Here is a 14,259-nt window from a genome sequence, read left to right as displayed (position 1 = left end):
GAAATTGATAATGGATTGTCCTCCCCTTGCTACTCCAACTATAGCAAGGAATCCGTCAACAGTCAGTAGCTAGCTGCGAGAAGAGGCATTCGAGGGAGACGAACTGCGATATAGGGTAGGAAACCGACCTCGATTCCATGGGTCCGTCCAACAAGACGCGCCCCATGGAGGAGGTACCCAACGCCGATGGTACGCCCATCGTCGGCGAAAGCGCGCGGCGTCGTGGAGGGCGGGGGTGGCGAGGCCGATCGCCGCAGTCGCCTCCCTCGAATGGCGGCGAGGAGGCCGCGGCGGATTAGTGCGATCACGGAGGCGCAACGGCGATTTGGGCTTCGTGTTCGTGGTGGGAGTGGGACTCCGGTGAGCGGCGGCGCGGGGGTTCCGCCGTGCGCGGGCAACCCCCACGCGCTCCTCCCGCCCGCACGCTACACGTGCAGGGTGGTACGACATGGGCCTCGGTGGGCTTTCCATATGGACTGGACCTGGTAAATAGTTGGGCAGGGCCTTGAAAAAGTCGTGACTGCTTGGGCTCCTCACAAAAAGGGCCTAGAACGTCCCCTGCCGCCTCAGTCAAAAAAAAAAAAAGGCCATAGAACGGCCTGGATTATTTCTTCTTTGACTCTGTTTGAGACAATTTTATTTTAACTACATTTTGAATAAAAACGGGCTTTGCTCCCACTACTAGTTTCCATAAGAACCTTGTGGATAAAAAGCTTAACGTTTGACACATCAATTCTACGGGTGGACCTAGGACTAGGAGGCGCAAGTGTTCCCTCGTCGGCAGCGGGCGTGGCCTCCTTGCTCAGACACGGTGAGGCATCCGCACATCACTATGCCACCATTGCCCACAGGTGCCCCTCGCTTGGAATCTCGTCCGCCATGGGGAACCACCACAACCGTTGTTTCCTAAGTCAAAGAGGGCACGAGAGCCGGTGAGGAGGAGGAGGGCAAGAGTGGGGATGGGGGTAGGGGCTGCGACCCTTGAGGCAGGCCACGGGCAGACCCGGCTCTAGGGGGAGGGCAGCTAGTGCGACCGCCGGGGGCCCATGGAGCTAGGGGGGCCAAGAGTATATAGGTAGTTAGTAGATATGTTTTCCTATTTAGCATAAGCCTTTGAAGATCCAACAAACATTAGCCCATGCTGTATCATATGTACCTCTTCCTATTCTACTTAACACGAAGGCCGCGAAGCGAGGAGCCAGCGACGTTTTGTTTTCCGTCAGCGCTGGTGCTTCCTATTCTCGTCCATCGACGCGGATGCTCTATTCTCGTGAGGAGACGCTGACTTGCCTGACGCTGGCCACCCTCGAAGAATCGCCGGCACGCCGCCACGCGCTATTTTCCAATTTTTAACTTGGATCGCTGGAAGCTAGCGCTAGGGACATTAGTCTATTTTTCTTATTTGTTTAACTGTTTTGTGTATGCGCTTTGCTTGTACAGAGGTAGGCTTATAAATTTCTAATTCAATGTAGGTGCTTAGAAAAGTAAAATTGTTTAAGGTCAACTATGTTACAAGAAAGATTGAATGGCTTGACTATGTGTAGCATTGAGAAGAATGTTTTGGACGACATTGACTCGATATTGTTTCTGAAGATTTTGCATCAAGAAATGCTCGAAGACGGATTTTTACGCATTCTATTTTTATTTGAGGTAATCATAATAGTTATTGTTCTTTTAATTTTTTTGTTGTACTATAGTTATCTTTTATGAAGGGCAGGCCTGGTGCAGTGGTGAGAGCTGTCTCACTGAGTCACCAGGTCACGGGGTCGAAGCAGCATCTCCGCAGATTTTGCGGGGGGGGAGGCTTGCCTCGGTTTTTCCCTTCTCCAGACCCCACTCATGTTGGAGCCTCCGACACTAGGTCTGTCCTTTTTTTTATAGTTATCTTTTATGAACTAAATATATGTTGCAAATTAACTTTAATTATTCATACTATATATTAATCTTTACATTAAAAAAATGGTTCAACGGGCCCTTATCATCTTGTTTGCCTAAGGGCCCTTAAAATCGTAGAGTCGGCCCTAGCTGCGGGCAAGGGACAAAGGTCGAAGAATTTTAAGGATTTCTCCCACAATAGCCTGCGAGCGATTTCCACTTCCATGTTGAAAGAGAACACAGATATAAGAATTGCGGGTGGAGGAAGCGACGTCAAAAGCGTTTGTGCGTGGGGAAGTCTCATGCTTTTTCCCCTATAAGATGGTGAGCAGCGACTCTAAATAGGGTGAAGGGACCGTGACGCCTAAGAGGGGGAGTGAATTAGGCAACTTAAAATTGTAACTCTAAACTATGATCTCTTTTTCTAACCTTAGCAAAACCTATGTAAAAGATAAACTATCTAAATGTGCAACTACGATTTTGCTAATGTGTTGTTATCTCTACCACAAAAGGAGTAATACAATCAATGTAAATGCTAAAGCTAAAGAGCAAGGTAGAGATATGCAAACTCCCGTCAACGACTCTAGTATTTTTACCGAGATATTGAGAAGCACGCAAGCTTCCTCCTAGTCCTCGTTGGAGCCCCTCGCAAGGAATCCCTTGCAAGGGCCAAGCTCCCGATCAGGTAACTCCGTGGATAGCCTCGGGCCTTCCCCACGCGCAAGTGGGTCTTCGACGTGCCTTCCGACAAGTCTCTCCCGGATGCTCCCCGCCGTCTTCACTATCAACCTTCCAGCCGAAACGTCACGGGCCTTGTTCCCTCCGGTACACGGTGGCGGCCACATCACAAACGCGGTTGGTGTGATCTCACAAGACTACAAGCTCCTCCGATGTACAACAATGATGCTCGCAAGCATCGAGTGGTAAGAGGTATGCAAACCTCACTAAACACTAGGCCTACTCAAATGGTTGGTTGAGGGGTCTATTTATATACTATTTAGTGATCTCAACTAAATTTAGTGGTAAGGGTGTCTATTTATTTACCGAGTGGTAAGGGTGCTGATATACCATTTTAGTGATCTTAACTAGGCCTAAACACTAGGCTCACTAAACACTAGGCAAACATATCAAATGGCCATTTATTAGTCCAATTTGGTTGTGTTGGTCATCAAACACCAAAATCCAAAGTAAAAGGGCCAAGGGTCCATTTTTCTTACAATCTCCCCCCTTTTTGGTGATTAATGACAACACGACCAAAGCAAGCAAATAAAAAAATTGTAATTTAAAAACTATCTACTTGCTAGGATGTAATGCAAGACTATCTACTTGCTAGGATGCAATGCAAGGGGCAAGGTTATATGATGCTAAAAGATACTACTTGTAAGACTAGAAGATACCACTTGAACACTTATATTGCCCTTGCAAATGTCCCCATGTGGCATTATGGATTTAGGCCTTGCTTCCTAAAAATCCTCCCCATTACATAGGCAATCCATAATCTACTATCCTCCCTTTCTCAGACCATTACCACTTGTAGAACATTATGATCTAGCTTTTGGTCCTACAAATTAGTGCTTGCTTTTGGTCCTCTAAATTCTCCCCCTTTGGAATCAAACACCAAAAAGGAAGACATTAGTAGCACAAGGGAGGGTCAAACTTTGTGATCCTTTGTATGTAGAGTGGAATAGGTCACAGAATTTGACTCTCACATTATATAGATTAAGCTCCCCCTAAATATATGCATACATATGGTAGAAAGTAAGGCATATGCATATTTAGCAAATTATTGCTCAAGAGAATTTAACCTATATAATGCATGGAGAAAGCATATAAATATCAAAATAAAATCAACATGATGATATCGGTTTAGAAATACCACATGTGGAAACCAATTTGATTTCTATCACTTGCAATAGATGGTGGATATTTGAAGTATGATGCTTAACTCCGGGGACTCCATTTTCCTTGTAATGAGACTACTACACACATGATAAGCTTGAAAAGGTGTTAGTCTCAAAGCATCCAACTTGTAGAGTAACCTCCCCCTAAATTTGTGCACACAAGTGTGGGATACTTGTAGAAGTCATGCACATTGATTTTAGAATCAATAATACCACTTGAAAGATGACATCTCATGAATGTGAGAATAATTTTCGAAGATGACATTCGGGAGAAATTATCTATAATTTGGACTTTGGCACATATTAGATGAACAATCAAAAGATAAGCTATGTGTCGTGATCCTAAACAATTTTAAACCATGTAGGTTTGCTCCAAGAGTTAAGAATGAAACCGAGCAAGCCTACCATAAGATATACCTAGTGTATGCATGACAAAAGATATAAGCATGCAAATGCAAACATAGGTATGAAAAGTAACTAGATGCTTAAAGATACCAATTTGTAAGAAATACCACTTGTAGAAAATGCAAATTGATACTACTTGAAGGAAATTGAATATAGTTACCTAACATGGGAAGGGGAATTTGGGTCTATAGTATTCACTAACCCACCTGACAATGATTTTGTCCATCATGATGCACCCCGTGAAATACACCCATACTTTGCCAAGTCTCCAAATTTCCCGAAGACCATTGGACTTCTCACTTCTCTTTCGGGATACAAACCTTTTTGGTGCTCTTCATGTTGGAAATGATTTCCTTTGGCACCCAAAAGCATTTGACCCCATTGTTGGCTTGCTTGTTCACCTTGATGGCCACCACCTTGTCATTTTTTTCTTCTTTAACAAGTATGGTGTGGAGGCCTTCTTGTCCACCTTGTTGGTGTAGGTGTTGGAGAGCTTGCTTGTTTGCTTTTTCTCTTTCTTCTTTGCTCCTCCATCATTCTTCACCTTGCACTCATAAGACTTGTGACCTTTCTTGTGGCACACGTAGCAAACCACAGTTTGTCCTTCATCAAGCTTCTTCACTCCCTTAATGGTGTTATCTTGATAAAGTTAGGCTTGCTTTGCCTTGCCTATCACTTGAGTGAAGTCCTTGGTGAGGCGAGCTACTTCTTGCTTGAGTTGTTCATTCTTCTTTGCAACCTCTTGTGTGCATATATCTACACCAACTTTCTCAACACAAACTTGGTTGCACAAGGATGAGTCTAAACATAAGTCATTACAAGAAGTAGAGGCATCTTTTTAGACATGTTAAAGGTAGAACTTTTCTTTTTAGATGCCTTGGTGGGGGTTGTACTAACGGCTTCAAGATTAGCAACTTTATTAGTTAGCTCATCACAATGTTTGCATATGGTTTCCATTTTAACAAGTAAACGTTTATAAGCATCTTGTGAGCTAGCTAACTTTTCTTTTAATTTTTCATTTTTCTTACAAGTTGATCATCATTGATTGTGCATGCATTTGCTGTTGCACTAGCCTTAAGTTGCTCAATTTTAGTAGATAGTTCAACATTGAGATTAGCAAAGTTTTCATATTGTTCAAGCAAAGTTTTGTATGCTTCTTGTGAACTATCTAGTTTTTCTTTTATTTTTTCGAGCTTCTTTTGTTGACTAGTGCAAACTTTAGTCTAATTAAGATTTTGTTGCACAATTTCATCATAAGAAGGCATTTCATCATCACTATCACTCTCACTAGGAGGATGAGCTTTCATTACCTCGTGCCATAAGGCACATACGAGAGGAGCTTGATGATGAGTGCTTGCTTCCTTGCCTCTTGTGATGGTGTTCTTCTTCACTTGAAGAATTATCCCATAACCTTGTTGATGTGAGGGCTTGGTTCCTGCATACCTTCTTCTTTGTCTTGGGTGTGGGCTTGTTGGACAAACTTCCACAAAGTGTCCCAACTCGCCACATCCATAACATCCTCTCTTTCTTTGCTCATTTCTTTGATTGTGAAAATGAGATCTTAAATTTGGATGGACACACCCTTGACATTGAGCCTTTGGATCATCTTCTCTACCTTGTTGATAAGTTTGATTAATTCTTCATCAAGGTCGAAGGTGGAGGAGGAAGATTGATCATCATCACTTGAATCTTCATCATCATCATCCTCATCTTCTTCTTCACTTGAGGAGCTTGAGCTTGAGCTTGTCTCAACTTGCTTGCCCTTCATCTTCTTTTTTCGCTACATGCGAGAGCTTTGCCTTTGCTCGACGAAGAGGCTTTGTCTTGACCCATCTTACGTGACATTTCAAATGCCACTATCTTGCCAATGACTATGCCCGGGGTCATGGTGCTCAAGTTCTTCATGTTGTGAAGGATGGTGATAATGCTTGTATATTTCTTTTATGGTAGCACGGAGATGATCTTTCTCACGATGTCCGCATCATCTAGCTTTGTTAATCCTATTGAATGGAGCTCATTGATAATTAGATTCAAACGAGAATACATATCACGAACAAGCTCATCATCATTCATTGTGAAGAAATCATAATTTTGTTTAGCTAGACAATGTTTTTACTCACGGACATTAGATGTACCGTCATGGAGCTCTTGAAGTTTTAACCAAATTTCATGTGCCGTATTTAAAGTGAACACTTGATTAAACACATCCATACTAAATGATTCAAACAAGCAATTTTAGCTCTAGCATTGAAATGCATTTCTTTTTCATCACTCTTTGTGGGTTTTTTGGGATTCTTAATGGGTTTCATCTCGTCACGAGTGACTCTCCAAACACCCAAATCAATAGCCTCAAGGTGGCAAGCCATTCTAGCCTTATAATAAGGAAAGTTAGTGCCGTCAAAGTGCGGAGACCTAGAGGTATCCATCCTAACTACTCAAAAAGGCGTCGGCTCAACTGCGGTTAAGCCAAAGGTCTAAATTGAGTCAACCGGCTCTGATACCAATTGAAGGGACCGTGACGCCTAAGAGGGGGGGTGAATTAGGCAACTTAAAATTGTAACTCTAAACTATGGCCTCTTTTTCTAACCTTAGCAAAACTATCTAAATGTGCAACTACGGTTTTGCTAATGTGTTGCTATCTCTACCGCAAAAGGAGTAATACAATCAATGTAAATGCTGAAGCTAAAGAGCAAGGTAGAGATATGCAAACTCTCGTCGACGATTCTAGTATTTTTACCGATGTATCGAGAAGCACGCAAGCTTTCCCCTAGTCCTCGTTGGAGCCCTCCGTAAGGAATCCCTCGCAAGGGCCAAGCTCCCGGTCGGGTAACTCCGTGGATAGCCTTGGGCCTTCCCCATGCGCAAGTGAGTCTCCGGCATGCCTTCCGGCAAGCCTCTCCCGGATGCTCCCCGCCGTCTTCACTATCAACCTTCCAGGCGAAACGCCACGGGCCTTGTTCCCTCCGGTACACGGTGGCGGCCACACCACAAACGCGGTTGGTGTGATCTCATAAGACTATAAGCCCCTCCGATGTACAACAATGATGCTCGCAAGCATCGAGTGGTAAGAGGTATGCAAACCTCACTAAACACTAGGCCTAAACCTAGAGCAAGCGCATAAGCGGTGGTCTAATCAACCTAAGCACTTCGCAAAGCACCTACGCTAATCATCTAATGAATCACTAAGCAGTATGCAAGTTGAGATCACTAAAATGGTGTATCAACACCCTTGATATGTTTCCTCAGCTCCACCCCACTCAAATGGCCAGTTGGGGGGGGGGTCTATTTATAAGCCCCACTGAGAAAGTAGTCGTTGGGGACGAATCTCGCTTTTCTGCTACTGACCGGACGCTGATCACGTCCTGACCGGACATGTCCAGTCATCCCGACCGTTAGAGCCACGATCAACTGATCGGACGCTGCCAGCGTCCGGTCACATGCCACCGGACGCGTCCGGTCACATGCCACCGGACGCGTCCGGTCGCATTTTTGCCGCTCTGGAACCTCTCTGTACTTGATCGGACGTTGTTGTCCTGCGTCCGGTCAATTAGCCGCCAGCGTCCGGTCCAGCGTCCGGACGCTGCTGCTGACGCCTGTTTGCCGAGCCTCTTGATCGGAGCGTTCGGTCACTTTCCCAATGTCCGGTCACCTCTGTGAGCTCGTTTCTTCACGATCTTGCGTCTGGCTTGGTTCCTATCTTCGTGCTTGGACTTTGCTTGATATCTTGAGTCTTCTCTTGTGCTTTTAGGGTCTTGCTTAAGGTGTTGATCATCGGATCATCATATCGCCTTCGTCCTAGTCACGTCTTGCACCCTATTGGACTACAAAACAATCACTTGCATATTCATTAATCCAATTTAGTTGTGTTGGTCATCAAACACCAAAATCCAAAGTAAATGGGCCAAGGGTCCATTTTCCTTACATAGGGCATTTGTCTAGTTTTCCACCTCACTTTGGACATACTAGCTTGGTTCCTTCTTTAGATTGCCTTGCCATGCTTCCATATCAGCCCGAGCGAGCAAAATTTGCTCACCAATGGAAGCAAGAAAAATACCTTGCTCGCATAGGCTACAACATGTCCATCTTTTGTTTCTAGCTCAACAAGACAAAACAATGGCCAACGAGGGATGCAAACAACCTCTTTGTCTCCCTTGGTAGAGAGCCATTAGGATACAGGCGAGAGCTCTATACCACACACCAAAAATAGCGTCAGACGTAGACAAAGTGAGGCGATTAAGGTTGTTGAATGGGGTATGGGAGACTGAGTATAAGAAGGCCAAGGCGGCAGGGGCGAGCTAGGGACTTATGGGACAAGGCTCATCTCCCCCTTGATCTTCCCACCTCTCTTCTTTCCCTTCATCTTTCTCCTTCCTCCTCTTTATCCATGACAGGAAAATTTAGTAGGGGCTTAGGAGGGCTCCATGAGCAATGTGGGGGTAGGGGGAGCTAGAGCCCTCCTATGCCCCACCTTGGATCTGTCCCGGCTATGTCTGAGATAAATATGAGGTCATGAAGAGTGAGAGAAGATGATGATGGGGTGGTGGGTGATAGGATAGTGTCTAAGGTGAGAAAAAGGGACAGTGTTGTTGACATAAGCGGCAAACATTTTGTTTTACATGAAGGTGAGGTCATGGGCCCATAGCAGACAGGCCAAAATGCTTTAGCTTGATCAACTAGTCTACACTTAGACCATTCAGCACAGCTCAGCTTCACCGGTGAAGTAGTTTTTTTTTCTTTAGCTCCACGCGCTGCTCTATCAATGAAGCTAAAGCTGTTTTGATGACGCATTTGGCAATTTTAAGACCACATGCCTGAGGAGTATATGTGGCTTGAGCAGACATGCTTTTTGCGAAAAAATATTAAAAAGACATGACCGGATGTAATGTAAAGGTTTTAAATCTACGGCTATATCCACTATAGCTGTTTGAGGCGTGCCAAGCTATTAATTTGCATCTATGTACAACTTAGTTGGTATAGCCCGCTATAGACTCGGCTATTAGCTGTATGAGATGCCATCCGTGAAATACCTTCGCCCAAGATTTGAATATAAGACAAGATGGCCGCTGCAAATGGGTAAGGTGATGACGGGACAAGTTTTGAATCAATCAGTAGTGTGTGAAGAAGCCCGGAAATCGGAGAGAATTGAGTTGGACCTGCATCTGCATGCTAGGTGGAGGAAGGTCCGGAGTTTGCGCGCGGCCTCTGCTTGGAAATGGATGGCACTTTCCGTAGTACTCCGGTCCGTGTAGAGGTCGCATGCAGTGGCAAGCTGGGATTGCTAGGCATTCGTGGTCACCCCCAAGTAGAGGGAATTCTTGCATGCCGGGCGTCCTCCTCCTTCCGCGAGTACGTCATCCTCTCTTCTCCGATCCCGGCGTGGAGCTAGCGTCGTCCGCCATCTCCCCGGCCGGATCCCTCATCCCTCTAGGTAGCTACTAGCTAGGCCGGCCAGGTGATCGTCGATTCGATCTCACAATCCAATAATCAATCGATCGATAGAATAAGGAGTAGCAACAATGGGGGGCGGCGGCGGCGGCGGCGGCAACACGCGGGAGCTGGACCAGACGCCGACATGGGCGGTGGCGTCGGTGTGCGGCGTGATCGTGATCATCTCCATCCTGCTGGAGAAGGGGCTCCACCACGTGGGCGAGTTCTTCTCCCACCGCAAGAAGAAGGCCATGGTGGAGGCCCTGGAGAAGGTGAAGGCGGAGCTCATGGTGCTGGGCTTCATCTCCCTCCTGCTCGTGTTCGGCCAGAACTACATCATCAAGATCTGCATCAGCAACCACGCCGCCAACACCATGCTCCCCTGCAAGCTCAAGGCCGTCGAGGCCGTCGGCGGCCACGGCAAGGAGCCCTCGGAGGGCGCCGCCGCCGGGGGCGATAAGGGGCACGGCAAGAAGGAGGGCGCCGTCCCTGGAAAGAAGAAGGCCGCCGCCGCCGAGCACCTCGGCGGCGTGCTCGATTGGCCGCCGCCCTACTACGCGCACAATGCGAGGATGCTGGGGGAGGCGAACATGAAGACCAAGTGCCCCGAGGGGAAGGTGTCGCTCATCTCCATCAACGGCCTGCACCAGCTGCACATCTTCATCTTCTTCCTCGCCGTCTTCCACGTCTCCTACAGTGCCATCACCATGGCGCTCGGCAGGGCCAAGGTCAATTTTGATTTCTTTGTTTGCATTGGAATGAAGAAGCTAATAAGGATGATATATCTATATATCTCATATATGATTGCTCGCTCCATGCATCTCTTTTAATTTGAAGCATGCAGATACGTGCATGGAAAGTGTGGGAAAAAGAAGCTGCAGGCCAAGACTACGAGTTCTCCAATGGTACATTACATACTCCTGTATAGTATCTTGGGTTGTTCTGCTGATCGAATTTGTGTGTATATATACACACACTACCTGTAGCCGGCTACAAAATAACTTATTCTGTAGCCACTTTAAGTTACGATAATTACTATATTTATTTATTTATTTATCCTGCGCGCAGACCCGACGCGGTTCAGGTTCACCCACGAGACTTCCTTCGTGAGGAACCATATGAATGTGCTCAACAAGTTCCCAGCATCCTTCTACATCGTAAGATGATTAACATATATACAGTACAGTAACTTTCTGAAACGAAATGAGATGAATTGGTACAGACAGACAGACAGGCAGACAGACTGACTGACTGACAATTGTGTACCGGCAGAGCAACTTCTTCCGGCAGTTCTTCAGATCCGTGAGGCAGGCAGACTACTCCGCGCTGCGCCACAGCTTTGTCAACGTATGTCACCAACAACTTGTTCATTCATTCAATCATTCAGCTATATATAATGTTATGTACGTGGTGGTTGGTATGCAGGTGCATCTTGCCCCTGGCAGCAAGTTTGATTTCCAGAAGTACATCAAGCGGTCACTGGAGGACGACTTCAAGGTGATCGTGGGGATCAGTCCTCCCCTCTGGGCTTCTGCTCTCATCTTCCTCTTCCTAAATGTCAATGGTGAGCTAGCTGCTCGATCCATCTTCTATCATCCTATCCTAGCGTGTTCATGTTGATGCATGCATTATTACTCTATATATATTTTGCAATTCTCTGTGTGCCATTAAAAAAGATCGCAATGCTCTGTGTGCCCCTGAAAAAGTTCAGCGGTCTTCAGCGCCACTGCTCCAACTTTTTCGTGCCCTCCATGCCACTTCCGTCAGTTTGGGCTCTAACGCTGTCAAACTGCATGTGTGAAAAGGCGAAAATACCCTTAAGTCTAAATATGTTATTAATTTTTTTTAGCATCTTAACGACTTCAAATGAAAAAACTCAAAACTAGAAAGTTGTAAATCTCGTCGAGATCTATAATTTTTATATAAAAATTATTTTTATTTAATTTCGCAAAAAAATAATATGATTTTTCTAAGATATATTAATCATATCAAATCATATTTTTTTGCGGAATTAAATGAAAATAATTTTTATATGAAAATTATAGATCTCGACGAGATCTACAACTTTCTAGTTTTGAGTTTTTTCATTTAAAGTCGTTAAGATGCTCAAAAAAATTAATGACATATTTACACTTAAGGGCATTTTCGTCTTTTTACACCTGTAGTTTGACGGCGTTAGAGCCCAAACTGACAGAAGTGGCATGGAGGGCACGAAAAAGTTGGATCAATTGCGCTGAAGACCGCTGAACTTTTTTAGAGGTACATAGAACATTACGATCTTTTTTAATGGCACACATGGAATTGTCTCTAATCCTCCATCGATGCAATATAATGTGCAGGATGGCACACCATGCTCTGGATATCCATCATGCCGGTGGTGATCATCCTGTCCGTGGGGACCAAGCTGCAGGGCATCATCTGCCGCATGGCCATCGACATCACGGAGCGGCACGCCGTGGTCCAGGGCATCCCGCTGGTGCAAGTCAGCGACTCCTACTTCTGGTTCGCAAAACCACCCTTCGTGCTCTTCCTCATCCACTTCACCCTCTTCCAGGTCCGTGCTGTCTTCCATTGCTCTGCCTTTGTTTGTCTCCATTTGCAGTGTGCTCAGTCTGTCTCTCCTTGCTCTGCATGCATGCTCTCTGTCTCTGCAGAATGGCTTCCAGATCATCTACTTCCTCTGGATTCTGGTACGTACCCGGCCATTTCAGTTTATCAACCTGCAATGCATGTAAATACGTATTGTACACACCTGCTTCAGCTGTGACTGATGGAGATGTCTGTCATCTTGAATTGGTTCTCTGAATCTGCACGTAGTATGAGTACGGTATGGACTCGTGCTTCAATGACTCCAAACGATTCGTCTTTGCACGCCTCTGCCTTGGGTACGTATGATGACCTAGAATCTGATCGATCTGAGATGCAGTGGAATAACAAAACCAACGACGATGATCTCTATGCATGCAGGGTGGTGGTCCAGGTGCTGTGCAGCTACGTGACGCTCCCGCTGTACGCGCTCGTCTCCCAGATGGGCTCCACCATGAAGCAGTCCATCTTCGACGAGCAGACCTCCAAGGCCCTCAAGAACTGGCGCGCCGGCGCCAAGAAGAAGCACCCCATCAGCTCCAAGCACGAGCACGGCGGCGGCGGGGGCTCCCCCACCGCCGCCGGCAGCCCCACCAAGGCCGACGGCGACGCGTAGAGGAACGCTAGCTGGAGACGACGCCGGCACTACACGGCGCTGCAGGCCGGCAGCGGCAAGAAAGGCCAGGAAGGCAAGTACGATCGACTTCATCAAGATCGATCGACGACTGATCCATCCGTCGCCTCCTCATGAAGCAGCTAGCAATGCAACCTTTAACTCGATCGATCCAGCTTTCTATATATAATTTGTTACATATATATATTTTTTTTATTTGTATGTAATTAATTGTACCAGTAGCAATCAACATGCGTACGTGCGCCGCATGTAATGTACCATGAACTATGCATGCGTACGTACGGTGTATAGGAACGTACCTTAGCAGTATGCAGAAACAATCTCTCTTCATTTTGTTTTTAATTTATAAACCACAGTACAGTGTAGCTATATGGAAGAATTTACTTTCAGTAAACTTATTTGGATTCATAAATGCAAATACTCATGTTTTATAAACCTGATCAAACATAAGATAGCTAGTTTGATTTGAAGAAAACAAGAATTGAGTGGCCGAGGTAAATACTCCACTCCAGTTTAGCCACTTAGGGCCTGTTTGGATTGGAGTATTTGTAAAGGAATTTTGAAGGAATGGCAATCCTTTGGTTTGGTGACGTCACACGTCGTTTGGAACGTAGGAATGCTCCTTCCGGTTCCTCAGGAAGGGCTCCCTTTGCTTCACAAAATACAGGAATCTAAACCTCCACTCTTCATCCATTTTTTTGCTGAAGTCCGAGGCGCACGCAACAATGTGTGTGAGAGAGAAAGTAGTTTGGGGAAAGGACAAAGACTGCATAGGAGATAACGATGGGAGTAATGGCCGTAATCTTTTGTGATTCCTGCATTTTTCCTGTGTCATGGATTCCTGCGTTCCAAACACCCCTTCTAGTTATTTCCCGTATTTTTCTTTTTCTCTGTTTTACCACTGCACACTCACCTCATTCTTGTGTTTTATCATATTCCTGTGTTTTTTATTCATGCGTTCCAAACAGGCCCTTAGTTCTTGCAGGGATGTCGACGTGTGGCTCACCAGGCAGCTGCGAGAGATATTCCCAGAATCATATAACTGGAACCTTTGGATGGAGGACGGCAACATCATTCCACTTTGCCAGTTGAGACGTGGACAAGACAAAATGGTCAGATCTTTGATGGCAGGGAGATATTCATGTGTTAGGAGGCCATCAAGAGTTTCCAGCTTGTGGCACCATCCGATAGTTAGGTGAGTGAGGAACGGGAATTTCCCAGTGCTGCGTCGTCTGGCCCAGCCAAGGGAAAGGTCAGTGGGTACCTGTTCAGAGTCTCTAATAGATATCAGACATGGACAGTCACTGATCCTGAGCTCCTGTAGCGATGGAAGGCTCCATTTTTGTAGGTCCATGGATGTCAGATGGTCACATGATAGATGCAAGATGGTAACGGAACTGCAATCGATGCTGTATCCAAGGTTGCCAGAAT

At 45.8% G+C, this 14,259-nt stretch overlaps 1 protein-coding gene across 1 annotated transcript; it reads left to right on the top strand.

Moving 5' to 3' along the window:
* Positions 1-9,278: 9,278 nt before the first annotated feature.
* On the top strand, positions 9,279-13,170 carry LOC136527591 (MLO-like protein 9). The gene is made up of 9 exons (XM_066520374.1): positions 9,279-10,336; positions 10,453-10,513; positions 10,677-10,765; positions 10,881-10,955; positions 11,034-11,172; positions 11,948-12,162; positions 12,263-12,298; positions 12,426-12,493; positions 12,576-13,170. The coding sequence occupies exons 1-9, from the start codon at positions 9,698-9,700 to the stop codon at positions 12,808-12,810; spliced, it is 1,557 nt and encodes a 518-aa protein (XP_066376471.1). The 5' UTR covers positions 9,279-9,697; the 3' UTR covers positions 12,811-13,170.
* The last annotated feature ends 1,089 nt before the right edge of the window (positions 13,171-14,259 follow it).

Source organism: Miscanthus floridulus, chromosome 19 (genome assembly GCF_019320115.1).
Source record: "Miscanthus floridulus cultivar M001 chromosome 19, ASM1932011v1, whole genome shotgun sequence".
Taxonomy (NCBI): domain Eukaryota; kingdom Viridiplantae; phylum Streptophyta; class Magnoliopsida; order Poales; family Poaceae; genus Miscanthus; species Miscanthus floridulus.
This window is presented reverse-complemented; position numbering and strand designations above follow the sequence as displayed.

Excerpts from the sequence above, each read along its gene's own strand:
- LOC136527591 (XM_066520374.1), top strand. The coding sequence starts at position 9,698 with ATGGGGGGCGGCGGCGGCGGCGGCGGCAACACGCGGGAGCTGGACCAG. Across the intron at positions 10,337-10,452 it reads TGGCGCTCGGCAGGGCCAAG|ATACGTGCATGGAAAGTGTG; the intron begins GTCAATTTTGAT and ends TGAAGCATGCAG. Across the intron at positions 10,956-11,033 it reads TGCGCCACAGCTTTGTCAAC|GTGCATCTTGCCCCTGGCAG; the intron begins GTATGTCACCAA and ends GTTGGTATGCAG.